We start from the raw sequence: 16,036 nt of genomic DNA, 5'->3' as shown, positions 1-16,036 counted from the left end.
GGGAGTTATGGGTCAATCTCTTAGGAAACCCTTATTAGAGCATCACTCGTATTTTAGGGAAATCTCGGGGTTTAAATGGCTTGTCGATTTTTGCTAAAATATACCGTGATTCCTACGAAAGTGGGTTGGTGTATATTCTTGTCTCCTCTCTTCTTTTAATTTGTTTGTTTTAATAAGCTCGTCATTTTCTTTCCCTTGTTTTTTGTTTTTCTCGAGGACGTGCAAAAGTTTAGCTTGGGGGAGTTTTATGCGTGCCATTTATGGCACTCTTAGGCTAGGTTTTCTTCCTATTTTTACGATCATTTTTAGTCTTTTATGTTGTGTTTTTACATAATAATGCTTGATTTGCGTGTTTGTGTATAAGTTTAGAGAATTGTGTGCTTTTGATGGTTTTCCTATTATTTTATTCATTTCTTGGCTATTTCTCTCGCTTCTCCTTTTCTTTGACTTGTTTTATAGGTTTGTCGAGTTTCCTGTGATTTAATTATCGAGGAGGAAACTTAAGCGCATACAAGGAAATTTGGAGCTAAGTTCGGGAATCCAAGCATGCAATTCAAGCTAGCTCCGCAAGCACAAGCACCATGGAAGCAATGTTTTGGCTTGGAGTGTTCAAGTGCTTGAAGAATTAAAGGTTTCCATTCTCGTGGGCATCGCCTCGAGTGCACTAATGATAGGAATGCTCTAGAGCGCGAAGATCGATCGAGCAACCAAGGGGAGCTAGGCCTCGTGCATCACAATAGAGGTTTGTACGCGCACACCCATTTGTTTGTGTGCATGGGGTGGCTAGTGCGTGCGCATAGATTGTTCTAGGGCTTAAATTGATTTGCGTGCGCACAGATAGGTGGTGCGTGCGCATGGTTTGCTCTGCTTCCCCTTGCTCGTTTTAATATAAATTAGTCTTGACATTTCTATTTTAGAAGACGATTTTTAGATTAGCTTGGAGACTTTCTCTCTCATATCTTAGGTTAGGTTGAGAGCTTTTCTCTCTAGTTTTAGGGTTAGTTTAGGAGTAGATTCAGAGAGCGAAAGTGGGGAATTTCAATAGTGATTGAGAGATTGAAGATTCAATGGTGACAATTGTATTGAAGATCTTCTCAATTATCAACGAGCATTTCTTACTCTATCTCATTTTATTGTTTTGTTTGATTACAAGTTTTTTTGGCTTGTGACGAGGGGAAAACTAGGTCGTTATCTAATCCTCCCTCGCTCAAACTAAATTTGTAAACACTTAAAAAACCTAAACACGAGCATAGAGGAAAGTCAAGGGTCGAACCCAAAGAAACGGTAATGTTCAAATGCTTTCGATTTGGGTGCCTCAGCTAGGTCAAAAACAAAGGTAAGAGAGAATACTAACAACTAACAAAAAATTAACCAAGGAAATAAAATACTAGGAATGGGGATCAACAAGTAATCATGTAAATTACAACTACTTGGGAAGATCATGCCAATCCAAGGTTGTGAAGACTAATGATAAGAGCAATAAATTGGAATGATAGAGCCAATTACAACAAAAGAGGGCTATAGCAACACACATTTTTGCAACAGTTTTATTAATGTTGCTATAAGTAGACATGTGGCAACAGTTTTTAATTTACTGATATAACTAACCATTTTCGTTTCAAAATCTGTTGCTATAGAGAAAAAAATGGCAACGCTTTTAATGAATAAGTAAAAGACAATATTTGGCAACGGTTTAACCAAGAGGGTGCAAGTTGATATTAATGATTAATTAATTAAATAATTTCTAATTTGAAAAATAAAAATAAGTAATACGGAGTATTCGGTAGTGATTAAGCGGTCTTTTTTTTTGTACATGAAAATTCTGAGAACATGAAAATTTTCAATTAAGCGGTCTAATTTTTTTTTAGTTTCCCTCTTTCTTTTCCTAATTCACAAACCCTCTTTCTTTTCCTAATTCACAAACCCTTTCTATTCGTTTCAATTCCCCCTGTTCATCCCCCACAACTCATCCCTCTCTAATTTCGCACATAATTCACAAACCCCCTTTCTTTTCGTTTCAAGTCCGATTACAGTTCTTTGTAAGCGGGTTGAAATTGCTTGAATCAGAGTTTGAAATTCTTTCATTATCATAATTCGTCGTCAATTTGGTGTTTGCTCTCAACACTAGTGAACAAGGTTAGTATGTAATTAAGTTGTTTAAATTGATGTTTTCTTGAATAACTTATCTGCAATTTTATTTTGATATCACAATTATGTAGTTGGAACTTATTGGTATTGAACAGGGGATTTAGGGTTTCGTAAAATGGGGAATTGTATAATTTGATTTTGAGAGTTCATATAATTCAATTTTATTTATAGATTTATTATGATTTACCGTAGATTTTGTTTTTCTTGTAAATTAATGTGTTTTCTTGGTGAGTTGCATGTGGCTGGTTAGTATTAGATCAACAAAAGAGAAATTACTTGCATAACTTTATAGAATTTTTGGGATTGTTAGACATGTTGGTTAATTTTATACTCTAGATTGTGACCCTGCTTATAATTTCTAGATTCGGAAAGATTAATAGTAATAGTCAGTTTCCACTTGCTCGTAATTGCTAGTTTGTGATTTTTTTTTTTTATTTATTTTTTTTTTTTTTTTTGTTAAAAAAAAGGAACTGTGTGTTGTACGAGTGAATTGCCCAAAACTCTTTTAAATTTGTGTACCTCATTTTCCCTATTTAAGTCCATCTTTCTCTTTTAATACAATGTCAGGAATTACCTTAGATGGTTACGCAAAAGTTCCACCAAGGGCTGGTCTCTCAAATAATCAAAATCATATTTCACAATAAGTAGCTTGATGTTAATTAGTTGAAAGGCTATAGTTTAAATAAGTTATTCTCATTTTTAAATAAAAATGATTCTCAAACTTAAATTTGTTTTGGTGTAATTATTTGTGTTAAGCAATAGTTATAATCATATCATAAACGCATGATGATCATCCCTTTTCCTTTTATTAGTTCTATTTTTATCATATCTTAAAATCTACAATTATATGGAAATTGGAAAATTAAGAAGTACGCTCCATATAGAAACTAGTTCGTAAGAAGTACTAGAAATTTATAAATATCTACCTGTGAGCATATGATTACAACTAACTTAACCACTACTTCACTAATTAATGCCACTTAAAGAACATGACTTTCGCAGTAACATAAGCATTGCAATAAAGTGAACTTTTGTTACAACATTACAACTTATTTAGTGTGATACGTAAAGTTTAGATTTTATTCATTATCCATTAGAATTGAATCACATAACTGAAACTATATCAGGACAACCAGACAAGATGATGTGAAGAATCATTAAAAAGTGAGTTAAAGTTAAATTTGATAGTGCACAAATAATAAAGATTTTAAAGAGTATGATTTTACTTTATCAATCTTATATTTTAAAGAGATTAAGCGTATGTGAACCTAAAGATTGTTATAAGCTACAGATTGTGATGCCAAGTAAGTGTTCCTTATAGACTAGTAGCAAATTTCTTATTAGTCAGGAATTATTATGAAATGGAATCATGTCTACCTAACTTTTAATTCATAGTTAGTGGTTTCTTATTATTTGAAGTTTTATCTAAAGACTTTGTAACTTTCAGTCTAGTTAGTGTGTAAAACTAATTATTCTCTTCATATATATAACTTTTGATCTTAATAATCATAACTTTATATGTACTAGATTATGGTATATAACTTTATAACTAATATGTGTACGTATTTAGATATCATTGATGATCTTTATATGTATTTGCTTGAGATTTCTATTTTCAACTTTAGCACTTTATATTTTTCCAATTAATATCTAACAAGTCTATTCTTTCATTTCATAATATAGATAGATCTCTAAATTTATTTGCTTGTGTAATTTAGGAATTGACATAAATTAAGTTATGGATCATAATTGGATGAACTATCCTAGAAGTTCGGAGGACTTTAAGTTGCGTTGAATTTTTTCCTTGATGAGTCTTTTGCCAAGGACGCCATTGGAGATCAAATATTTTGCCCCTGTAAAACGTGTTCGAGGCGTTTTTTCCATTCTAGAGATGATGTGTATGATCATTTGATTATTAATGGGTTTGTGAAGGGATTCAAGGAGTGGGTCTTGCAAAGGGAGGGATATTCTTTTACAAGTAATGATAGGCAAAATGTGCATGAAGTAAATAATCAAAGTACACATGATGATATTGATGGCTTACTACATGATACTTTTATAGATGTCAGTGAAGGTCTAAATAGAGATCATGAGGTTGAAAGTGAGCTAAATGAGGAGGCTAGAAAGTTTTTTCATTTAGTGGAAGAAGGAAAGAAAGAGCTATATCCAGGCTGTAAAACCTTCTCGAAATTATCTTTCATAATTCGTTTGTTTCTCTTTAAGTTCCTTATTGGTTAAGCAATGTAGCCTTTGGAGATCTTTTAGAGCTATTAAGAGAAGCATTTCCAATGGCTGAACTTCCTAAATCATTAAATGAATCTAGGAATATAGTGAAGAATTTAGGTCTTGATTATATAAAATTTCATGCTTGTCCCAATGATTGTATTCTTTATAGAAAGGAATTTGAAGGAGCTGATGTTTGTCCTAAGTGTGGTACATTTAGGTGGAAGTCTAAAAATGTTCCTGCCAAAGTTTTAAGACATTTTCCCTTAAAACCTAGACTGCAAAGATTATTCATGTGTTCTAAAACAGCTGAACAAATGGTTTGGCATGATAAAGGCCGAATAAAAGATGACAAAATTAGACATCCAGCAAATGCCCAATCTTGGAAGGACTTTGATTCATCATATCCTGCCTTTAAAAATGAAGCACGAAATGTACGTTCAGCTCTTGCTAGTGATGGATTCAATCCATTTCGAACTATGAGTGTTGTTCACAGCACATGGCCTGTTGTGTTAATTAATTACAACCTTCCACCCTGGCTTTCCATGAAACCGGAATATTTTATGTTGTCTTTGTTATTTCCTAGCCCTAAGTCCCCAGGGAATGATATATATGTTTTTTTGCAACCACTAATTGACGAATTAAAGGAATTATGGGAATTTGGGGTTGAGACTTATGATGCATCTAAAAAACAATCATTTCAATTGCATGCTGCATTAATGGGGACAATAAATAATTTCCCGGCTTATGCCATGTTGTCTGGATGGTCTACTAAAGGAAATTATGCATGCCCTAATTGTAACCATTATGTGGAACCTAAATACTTGAATCACAGCAGAAAGAATTGTTACATGGATATTCGAAGGCATCTTGATATGGATCATCCTTGGCGGAAAGATACACATTCACTTAATGGAAAATTAGAGGATAGGTGTGCACCTTCTCTGTTATATGGTAATGATTTGATGAATGAATTAGAAAACTTGGAAAATGATTTTGGGAAGAACAGTAAAGGTGGAGGTGGTAAGGGTCCATGGAAAACGAAATCATGCTTTCTTCAACTGTCTTATTGGTCTAATATTAAATATCGTCATAATTTAGATGTCATGCATATCGAGAAAAATGTCTTCGATAATATTGTTAGCACTTTGTTAGATATTCCACGAAAGACTAGAGACCACAATAAGGCACGTTTGGATTTGTTGGATCTTGGCATAATACCACATCTCCAACTTTATCCATCCGAAGATGGCAGCCACATGCTATTTCCACGAGCACCTTATTCTATGAGTAATACAAAGAAGGATTTGTTTCTCAAAGTTCTTAAGGAAACAAAGTTACCTTATGGGTATGCATCAAATATTGGGAGGTGTGTGCATGTTAAAGAAAGGAATTTTTCAGGCTACAAAACTCATGATCCTCACGTCGTATAGCATCACTTGCTTCAAGTTGCCGTTAGGAAGACATTGCCAAAAAATGTTGCAGTACCTTTGACTAGATTGGGGAACTTTTTTCATGGTATATGTAGTAAAATTGTTGATCTCGAAGAATTAAATAGGTTAGCTTCTGAAGTTGTCAATATACTTTGTCAATTTGAAATGATATTCCCTCCTGCATTCTTTGATGTTATGATCCATCTACCTGTTCATTTAGTAGAGGAAATCAAATTTGGTGGACCTGTTCAATATCGATGGATGTACTTTGTTGAGAGGTATTTAGGTAAGCTGAAGTCCTATGTTCGAAATAGGAGTAACCCTGAAGCAAGTATAGCAGAAGGGTATATGATGGAAGAGTGTTTGACATTTATTTCTCGATATTTGCGTGAAGGTGTAAACACTAGACTTGATAAAAGATGTGCTAGCAATTTTTCCTTTAATCAGCATGTAGATGAATTATCTTTGTTTCCTAAAGTAGGACATCCTATTGGAGGGAAAAGGAAGAGAAAAGGAAAAGGATTTACTTTAGATTTCCAAAGTCTGAAGCAAGCTCATAGATATATTGTCTTCAATTGCGACAATACAACAGTTGAAACATACATCAAGTAAGATTTTTTTTCTTAATTTATTTCCAGTTTAGATTTTTTTATAATTTAATCTAATAAAAATAATGATTTTTTTTTTTCGCTTTTATAATTTAGAGAACATCAGATTTGGGTGAATAGCCAAGGTCGAAAGCGTAGATGGGATAGTGCACAAAGTCATATCAGAGATTTTATTGATTGGTTTTTTGAAAAAGTTCAAAGGGAGCAGGTTAATGGGGAACTTTTTTGGTTAGCTAAGGGTCCTAATCCTAAGGCTAGGAGGTACACTGGGTATTTTATCAAAGGTTATAGGTTCTACACTAGAGAACGTGATTCACGATTAAAGACTCAAAATAGTGGTATGACTTTGACTACCTTGACTTCAAGTTTTGCCAGTTCAAGGGATCGAAATCCCGTTGACGGAGATGTTACCTACTATGGTGTAATAGAAGACATTTTTGAGTTGGATTTTTGGTCTCAATTCAGCGTTGTGTTATTTAAGTGCGATTGGTTTCTTGGTGATATTGATGAATTTTGGCTTACATATGTCAATTTCAAGAAGAAATGTTCCAAAGATGATCCATTTGTATTGGCTTCTCAGGTTCATCAAGTATACTATTCCCAAGACCCATTAGAAAAAGATATTCAATATGTCATGAAAAGGGTTCCAAGAGATCTTTTTGACTTTGAGGAAGCAATAAATGAAGAAACATATTGGGAGGAGCCTATTGATTATAGCTCTAATAACATGCCTTCTTTTGATGCTAATCATATTCATGTAGTAGCTGATGTTGAAGTGCGTGCTGTGAACATAGAAGATTTATCAGAGTCTAAGAATGTTAACGACCTTGAAGATGGCGTTGACTATGATGATACAGATTGGGATTGGATGGATGCGACTGATGATATTTCAGCTGATGATCCATAGGATTATTAATGAATCTTGAGCAATTGTATTTATTTAAAAAAAAATGCGAATTTATCATATTATTATTTGTCTTATGTTATTAGACTTGTTGATTGTTTTTTTATTTAGCTTTTGTTAGCAGTAATTAGTTATCATCTTTGGACTTCCTCAAAATTTTTATCTTTTTAGTGAATAAGATTGTTTTTTCTAATTTTTTTCCAAAACCTGAATATATTTGCTTTGGTCAAGTATCAGATATAGATTTTTAAGTATAAAGTATGTCTGTATGTGTTATATTTGAAAAAATATGTCTTACTATTTTGCAGTAACTGCTATTTGATTGGTCTAAACTTTTTATTTCCACTAACTATTTATAATATTTGTTTGCAGAATGACAAAGAATGGAAGTAATAAGCCTGAAATTGCCTCAAAGTCCATTTTAACACCTTATGAGAAAGTTAGGTCCATGAAAATGGAAAAAAATGCCCAGAGGTTTAGAGAGTTAGGGCTCGACAAGATTGCTCAGCAACTGTTGGAAAAAAATAACAACTTTGCAAAAGGAAAGAAGAATGTGAATTCTAATGTAGATGATCCAGACTATGTGCCTGATAAAGAAGATTGTGACCTCGAGGAGTTTGAGATGTCTAGAGAGAGAGAGATGTTTTGACTAAAGCAGAAACCTCTATACCTAAGAAGAAGGTTACTTTTTCCTTTTTTCCTTATTTTTTTAATTTTCTTCTTGGGATCATGTTTATCTTCGATAATAATTACCTTGATGTTCCGAGGTTAGAAGGAAAGAATTAGAGAGCAACCACCTAGGAAGAATAAGAAGCAGCCATCGTGCCCATCTATGGCAATGGATGATTTCCTTGTTACGCAAAATCAAATGGATCCAGCTGAAGTACAACAAATAGAGAAAGATGTACAACAATTAGAGCAAGTTCGACAAAATTCTAAGCGCCCGCTTTCGACCATTATTCCACTAGAAAGCCGAGGAGAATCTGTTTCCGCAAGAGGTTTGTATTCAATACTCCTCCCCTTTTTTAAAATCATGAAAAATCTTATGGTCTTGTAACCTTTTTTTTCATGCAATCCAAGGTTAGAGAGCTTTCTATAATCTCCTTCTATAATTTTCTTCTTCTCTTATCATATTAGTAATGATTAGCAGTAAACAATGAACAAACTGCTAGCTAATTACCATTATACAATCAAACATAACTATGTATGGGTTGAAGTTATTTGAGTAGAGTTTTTGCTCTGGAAGGTGCTGTTGCTGCACAAGGCAATATGTGACTGCTAGTGTTGATCAAGGGGATCCCGCTAGTGCACGCAGGCTCTGCTGCTGTTGATGCAGGGCCTGCTGATGCATAAGACTTGGTTTCATAGTTCTCTAGAATTATACAATACAAAAACATATTGCAATTCTTTAAATTTAGTTGTCAAATTGATCTAGTTAATGCCTAAAAAACTATTGAATGCTTGTCACATGTTTACTTATGAACTTTTTTATGTCATGTAATTGCATTGATAAAGTTGTGATTGTAATCTTTATTTTTATCTTCAAATTTCTTATGAATTAATTATTTTGTTTTTACTTGGATAAAAGTTCCTAAGAAGAAAGGGCGAGGTCCTTCAAATTTGTTTGATGTCCATGCTCGCAAATGGGAAGATCGCGTAACTATCTACTGTAATGGCAAAGGACAACCTATCGGGCCTGAAAAGGCAAGGAAAGAGCTAACTAGATTATTAGGATCTATTGCTCATGATTACAATTGGGCTCCCTTGACATACACATATTGGAAAAAAGTTCCAAATAAGGAGAAAATTTGGGAATTTGTGAATGTAAGTGTTCTTTTCTCTCATTTGTAATGTTTTGAGTGTATAACATAAGTTTACTTTTATATGTGTTTCAATACTGTATTTTATAACATAAACCTAACCTTTTATTTTAGAGCAAATACATCCTTCCAGTTGAAGCTAAGGATTGGGTAATGGAGACTCTTGATCAATCTTGGAGAGGATTCAAATGTCGCCTCAAAAGGGATCATTATTATATGTATGACACCTATGAAGAGAGATTAAAGCATCCTCCTGAAAGAGTGCCTGAAGTTCATTACAAAACACTTTTAGCTTATTGGGGAACAACAATAGCAAAGTTATAATTGAACAATTAGGAACTCTCTAAATTTGTCTTGACTTTTATGCTTGTCCGTTTTTATTTTATGTAGAAAACCAGTTAACAGAATTCTGAAAATCGGCGTGAACAAGACAACATACATACAAATGGTCCTGTTTCCTTTGCCATGAAACATGAGCAGTTGGTGCGAAAAACATTCCACATATATTACGATTTGTTTACTTCATGGATTCTATGTTGTTTATATATTTAATTTTGTTTATTTATTAGCTACGAAAAGATGGTGTGGCACCATCAAAAAGAAGAATGTTTGAAGAGACTCGACGACGAAAGGAGGGAATAACTTATGATCGACCTTATGATGATACACAACAGAAGATAGTAAATACTATATTATTCCTAGTAATTTATTTAATGAATAAATTTATCGTATACTTTGTCACCTAAAATTTTTAATAATTGTTATAGCAAGCAATGAGGGAATTGGAAGCTTCTCAAGATGATCAGAGTGGTGAATCTGTTAAGGATCCATTTGATGAAGTTATGGGAAATGCACGTCGAGGTACATAATTGTTACAAGGCCTTAGTGCCAATCGTAAGAAGCGAAAAGATAAAGGACCTGGTACCTCTTTGATTCTACCAGAAGAGGTCATGAAGTCTATCAAAAGTGTTGTAACTGCTGATGTTCAAAAGGATACAAATGCTGAAATTAAAGAATTTGCCAAGGAAAAAGAAGTTCATGCTGCACAAGAAGCTGAAATAGAGAGGAAAACAAAGGATCTTGAATCTGAGACCTTAAAACTACAAGAGATACGCATGGATATTGAAAATCAGCAAGGAAATATAACTCTTGATGCAGTAATATCAGCACTTGCAAAACTACGCCAAAAAGGTCCTAGCTTGACTCCGGAAATTATTGCAAAAGCTATCGTTTCAACCACTACAAATGATCCATAAACTATATTATTTAAGATTATGAACAGGTATGTTATTCCATTTTACATGTTACATTCCTTTTCTCTTTTTCATTTTTTACATTGTTACATGTGATTGAAGAATTTGAAATGGTGTATTATATTATTAAAGTTCTAAATAAAGTAAACACACTAGAGATAAGCAGCGTGATTGTTGGGAATCTATAATAGTTAACTTAAAATACCTTTGCTTGCTGAGTTGGATGTCAGATTAAAGATCATACTTAGGTGGTTTGAATTATGTATTTTTATGTTTGTGCATATGCTAAAAAAGGCCTTGGAATTTGCAGGATGTTAAGAAGCTCATATATGCATGCTAGTGATTTACATATTTATTTAATATTGTTCAAGTACTACTTTATATGGTATAATGGATAATCAAGAAACTTGATCTTTGTGTTGTAAATATGTGCTTACTCGCAATTTGCTTAGTTAATTATACGATTAAAAACTCAATATCTTTCCTCTTCTCGAAGATAGGCATCAAAATTTATGATCCTAGCTTAGCGAAATTGTGCTAGTATTTTGATATTGTAGTATATATGATTATACAAATTTATGATCCTTTGATTTTACTTCCTTATACTCTTGTGATGTTGCTACGGTACCTCCATCTTGCCTTTTTTAGATGATTTTTTTTTCATTATTTACTCACTACAATAGTAATTTCTATTATTTTGATAATAATTTTCCATAAATAATTCATTTGATATTTATTTTTTTTTAATTGAATATAAGAGTCTTATTATTATTATTATTGTTGTTTTGCAGGAGATTATTTATATCCAAGTATCAAGTGCTCCATCAAACATCTAAAGATCTATTGGAATTTGAGCAAAAATATTAGACTGGTTTTTTTTTTTTTTTTTTTTTTTTTTTTATTTATTTATTTTGGTTTTGGAATTTTTATTAGATTAATGTATGAAATATTTAGATTAAATGTTTTTTTTGTTTGTAACAAATATTTAGCTAACCATTTAGAATTGATTTGAATTAACTACGTATAAATTTTTATGGAGAACTTATACTTATCGATTATATGCTATTTAAGCAATTTATTTATTATACGCAGTATATAATCTATTGTTTTAATGCCAATTAAAAGTGTTGCCATTAACAGGTTTAAAAGTGTCGCCTTAGTTTCAATTGGAAGCGTTGCCATAAACAAAATAAAGTGTTGCCTTAATTTTAAACATCAACTAGTATCAAGCTAATAAGTGTTGCTTTAAATTAGCGAAAATTGTTGCTTTAACTTTGAAAATGTTGCCTAAAGTTGTTAAATAAGTGTTAGCATAAGTAAAAAAGTGCTACCTAAGAAAAGCGCTACCATAGTTATTTACAGCAAAAGTTTACAATAACTGTTGCCTAATGCATGAAAGTTGTTGACAAAGAGTTTTAGCAACGGCACCTATTGGTAACGGTTTATAATCCGTTGCTATAGGCATATGGCAACATTAATAAGACATATGGTAACAAATTATTGTTGTTGCCATTAGTCTTTTTTCTAGTAGTGTCCTAATTGTTAAGCTAGGGTTCACTATGAATAACAAACTAAGAGAATCACAACCAAAACCAATCGATAATTGCAATTCCTAAATCAATTGTTCGTGTCATTAGCAATTACATTGCAATGTAGCATAATTCTCAAAGCCTAATCGAATTACACACATGCAAACCTTCATTATTTACTTTAATCTCAACCATCAATCAACACAATTCCCAAATTAATAACAATTAATCAATCATACAAGTTTCACCCAATTCCTAGCTAAACAACTATTCAAGACTCATCATCTATCAACTAACAACTTGGAAATCAAGAATCAACAATGTTTCAAGAACAACTACACTAATCAAGAATCAAACATCAAAATAAAACCAAAAAAACATGAAAATAAACAAAGCAATAAGATGAGATAGAGTTAAGAATGCTCATTAATAATAGAGAAGATTTTCAACACAATTGTCACCCTTGTATCTTCAATCTCTCAATCACCATTAAAATCCCTCACTTTCTCTCTCTAAAACTACTCCTAATCTAGAGAGAGACTCCTAAACTAACCTAATCCTTCTTAGAGAAGAGAGAAAACTATTCCAAAACAAAAGAATTACATGTCTAAAGAATAAAGAAGGTCGTACAATATATATACAAACGGAGAAAAGAAGTTAAATCGCAAATAAAACCTAGAAAGCCGCGTCCACGAAGAAATCGGCCTCGCCCGCGGAGGAGAACAAAGCACGAGGGAAGCCGCGCCCGCGGCCAAAGCCCGCGCTCGCGAGCTAGGCCCGCCCCCGCGGGGTACCTGCTGCCAGCCCGCAGTGAGTTCCTACACGGAATTTGGTGGTTTAATGCGACATCCACCCGCCCCGCAGCCCGCCAGCCCACGGCTGCTTGCTGAGCTACTGGGTGTGCGGTTGTGCTATTGCGCATGGCTGCTACGCGCGTGGCTGCTCCGGTGCTGCGCGCGTGATAGCTTGGGCAGCGAGGCTAGGTGCTCGGGAAAAATGATGAAATTATTCAAGTAAATAAATAAACAAGAAAATTAGAGAGGATGAGAATATACACTAACTCATTTTTCTGGGAATCACGATCAATTTTAGAAACTAAAGACAAGCCATTTAAACCCCTAAATTTCCCTAGAGGACGAGTGATGCTCTTGTAAAGGTTTCCTATGAGATTAACCTATAACTATCATAATAATACAAAAAAGGAAAAGCATGAGAAGGATTCCAAAATACAAGAAAAGCAAACAAATGTTCATTAAAGGACTTTTCCAAATATACAAGCACAAATGAATGCAAATCTTTCTAACAAAGCAAAGGAGTGCACGTTCTAAGATACCCGAGGTTGATTGAAACATAAATATGCTAAGCATAGGAACTAGAGAAACACAATCCACTTTCATCCCAAACGGTCTTACCGCTTTCTTCCTACTAGCTTCATATCTTCCCCTAGTGAGCATCTTAAAAGTTCCACGAAGGAACCGGAAAAAGAGATAATTTTTTGGCTACTCGATGTCTTGACAATGCATCCCCTTTTCTTAGGCTTTAACTTATAATGCCCTCCCCCGATATGTGACTCAACCTCTAGGTCAAAAGGATTTTCCCAAAGGTTGTAATGTAAGAGAAAAAGGTTGAGGGTAGGCTTAAAATTTCGAATTTGGTGGTATTCCTAATTAGTGAAGCAATGGGTGATCAATCCTCAACACCATAATCAAGTATCACCAAACAAAAAGAGAACAGCATCCCCAAGCTTATTCAAAGCTATACTCACAAACTTATACACAAAAAGCGTGAGAACGTTTCCTCTCAAGCTTAAATGGAGCATTTTCCTCAATGTTCTAAACAGGGAGATGGATAATCACATCAAAATATTTTTGCATATTTTCATTTTTCACTTTGTTTGTTTTCTCTTTTTTTTCTTTATTAGTGCTTTGTCCTCGCCTCTTTTAACTTTGGACGACTTTTTCAAGTTTGCATTTGCTTTGTCCTTGCCTTTTTTTTTTTACTTTGGATGGCTTTTTCATTTATTCATTAGCCATTATTTACACAAAAATCACAACAAAAACTTGCTTTCAAGAGAACAAAATATCCAAACTCCTCCACCACAAACTCCAACAATATTGATCAATTGCTTCACAAAAACCAAGAATGGAAACGAAAGTGAAAAAAAAGACTCAAGATCTAAAGATGTGGCTTGAAAAGAAGGGAAAAGGCTCAAATGATTAGCAAGTAGGCAAACATAAACCCAAAAACCAAAAATAAGAAAACTATCCTAGAAAAGAAAAATTACCAGCCCGAAAAGATGCCTTTATCCTCCTTAGATGGTTCGTTCTCGAGTTTGAGAATTATGAGTCAAGATTCTAGATTAGGTCCGCAATAGTCAAGGATCCATGCCGCTCATGCAAATATATGTTGAAGGCTTGAAAAAAAATGAACCTCACATGGATGAAGCAAAAACTCATTATTGGTGTCAATTCGACTATATGAAGGAACTACCAACATGCCACAAAAAAGTAGAATTCGGTTTCATGGTCCCACTAGTTCTAACCAACTACCTTAGAATGCTTTATCCTAGAATCAACCAAGCATACTCTCAAACCGTGCACACCATTACCAATTAAAAAGAAAAACATTAAACTATACAAGTCCAAAAGTATTATGTCCAAAGCAAGAACAAAACAATGATACATTGCAAATTTGCCTTGGTAGAAACAAAAATGTTTTTGGAGTTTTTTAAGATATAAAACATGGAAATGCATATCCAAATGTGCATGGCATATATGTATCAACATTCCACCAAACATGATAGAATACCCTCTCCCAAGCTTGAATGAGACAACATGCTCAAACATAAATCAAATATTCCACGGGAAGGGAAAAAAAAGAGATCAATCGAACAATACGAACACATGTCTAACAAGGCATCAACTATTAGAGAAGGAGCAAAGAAAGATATTATCGAACGTTAAGTGGGTGTAAATACCCGCATATGACCTAATTAGACTTTTCAAAGCTAGTTTCCTTAAGAATTGAACCTTGTCTTCCATATGCTAGCAAAAATAGGAGTCAAACTTCCTTGATTCTTGATACAAATCAAAGCACCAAAGTATATCAAGTCATGTACCTAGCAAAAGACACATAAACGTTTCCATGAGAGAAAATCTATTCTAAAAAGAAAAGATAGTGAAAGCAATAAAACAAGGGTTACTTCCTGAGAAAGGTTTGCTTAAGGTCCAAGCCTTACCGCTCTAGAAAAATAATAATTCAACGCACACAAGAGCTTGTCAAATGCATTATTACACATTTCGTATGATAATAGGTAGGAAAATGATATTAGAAGAGAATGCAGCAAGATTAGTGCTCGCAAAAGAAAGTGAAGAAGGAGTTTCCAAGAAGAAGAATCAAAAGAAAATTTAGTAAAATAAGAAAATGAAAAAGAAGAAGAAAGCAAACTTTCCTCAAAATATTTTTGGGTGGCTACATCACCCCTTTCCTCAATAGGGGATGAATGAGGCACATGTAAATTATCATAGACAAGGGGGTCCCCAATAGGCTTATCAACAAAGGAAGGGAAGGAAATAGGAGTGTAAGGGATATGGTCAAACCTCCTTGAAAATGGGACATGAGAGGAGGGAATAGGGGTTATGGTCTCACTAACGATCTCTTCCTCACCACCATGCCTCAAATCACCAATAAGAGCATGGAAATCAATCATAGAATCCTCAAAAGAAGAACACTCATGATCTCCAACTCCCTCAAACATCCAACTTCCAAGAGGAACTACATAATCCCCTTCACTAGAATCATGAACAACAACTCCCTCGACTTCCTTAAAGCCTAAAGTCTCAAAGCCATGCATGAATGGATATAAATTCATTTCAAAATAATCTCTCTCCCATGAAGCATTCTTGATGAAATCACTCAAAAGGTTATGAGTTTTCATTTGAAACTGAAAGAACACATTGGTCATAACCTCAATCAAGTCCAAATACGCATGAATAGAAGAATCACATCATTCATAAGAGACTTTCTTCATTCTCAACTTCTTCAACATCACTCAAATTCTCACCAAAGGGATCCTCACACTCCTTGGATGCTCAAAATCATCATCAACATCCTTAACA

The 16,036-nt window shown here is 33.8% G+C and overlaps 1 protein-coding gene across 2 annotated transcripts; it reads left to right on the top strand.

Moving 5' to 3' along the window:
* Positions 1 to 1,711: 1,711 nt before the first annotated feature.
* Positions 1,712 to 9,602, top strand: LOC110703743. Of its 2 annotated transcripts, XM_021881528.1 has the most exons (5): positions 1,734 to 2,136; positions 7,689 to 7,997; positions 8,089 to 8,314; positions 8,905 to 9,140; positions 9,251 to 9,602. In XM_021881528.1, the coding sequence occupies exons 3-5, from the start codon at positions 8,149 to 8,151 to the stop codon at positions 9,458 to 9,460; spliced, it is 612 nt and encodes a 203-aa protein (XP_021737220.1). In that variant the 5' UTR covers positions 1,734 to 2,136; positions 7,689 to 7,997; positions 8,089 to 8,148; the 3' UTR covers positions 9,461 to 9,602. The 2 variants fall into 2 exon arrangements, with proteins under 2 accessions (XP_021737221.1, XP_021737220.1); XM_021881529.1 differs by lacking the exons at positions 7,689 to 7,997; positions 8,089 to 8,314; positions 8,905 to 9,140; positions 9,251 to 9,602 and adding exons at positions 6,286 to 6,412; positions 6,509 to 7,522 and having other exon boundaries at positions 1,712 to 2,136.
* The last annotated feature ends 6,434 nt before the right edge of the window (positions 9,603 to 16,036 follow it).

Source organism: Chenopodium quinoa, unplaced genomic scaffold, assembly GCF_001683475.1.
Source record: "Chenopodium quinoa cultivar QQ74 unplaced genomic scaffold, ASM168347v1, whole genome shotgun sequence".
NCBI classification, from domain to species: domain Eukaryota; kingdom Viridiplantae; phylum Streptophyta; class Magnoliopsida; order Caryophyllales; family Amaranthaceae; genus Chenopodium; species Chenopodium quinoa.
Note: the sequence above shows the minus strand (reverse complement) of the source record. Positions and strands in the feature narration are given on the sequence as shown.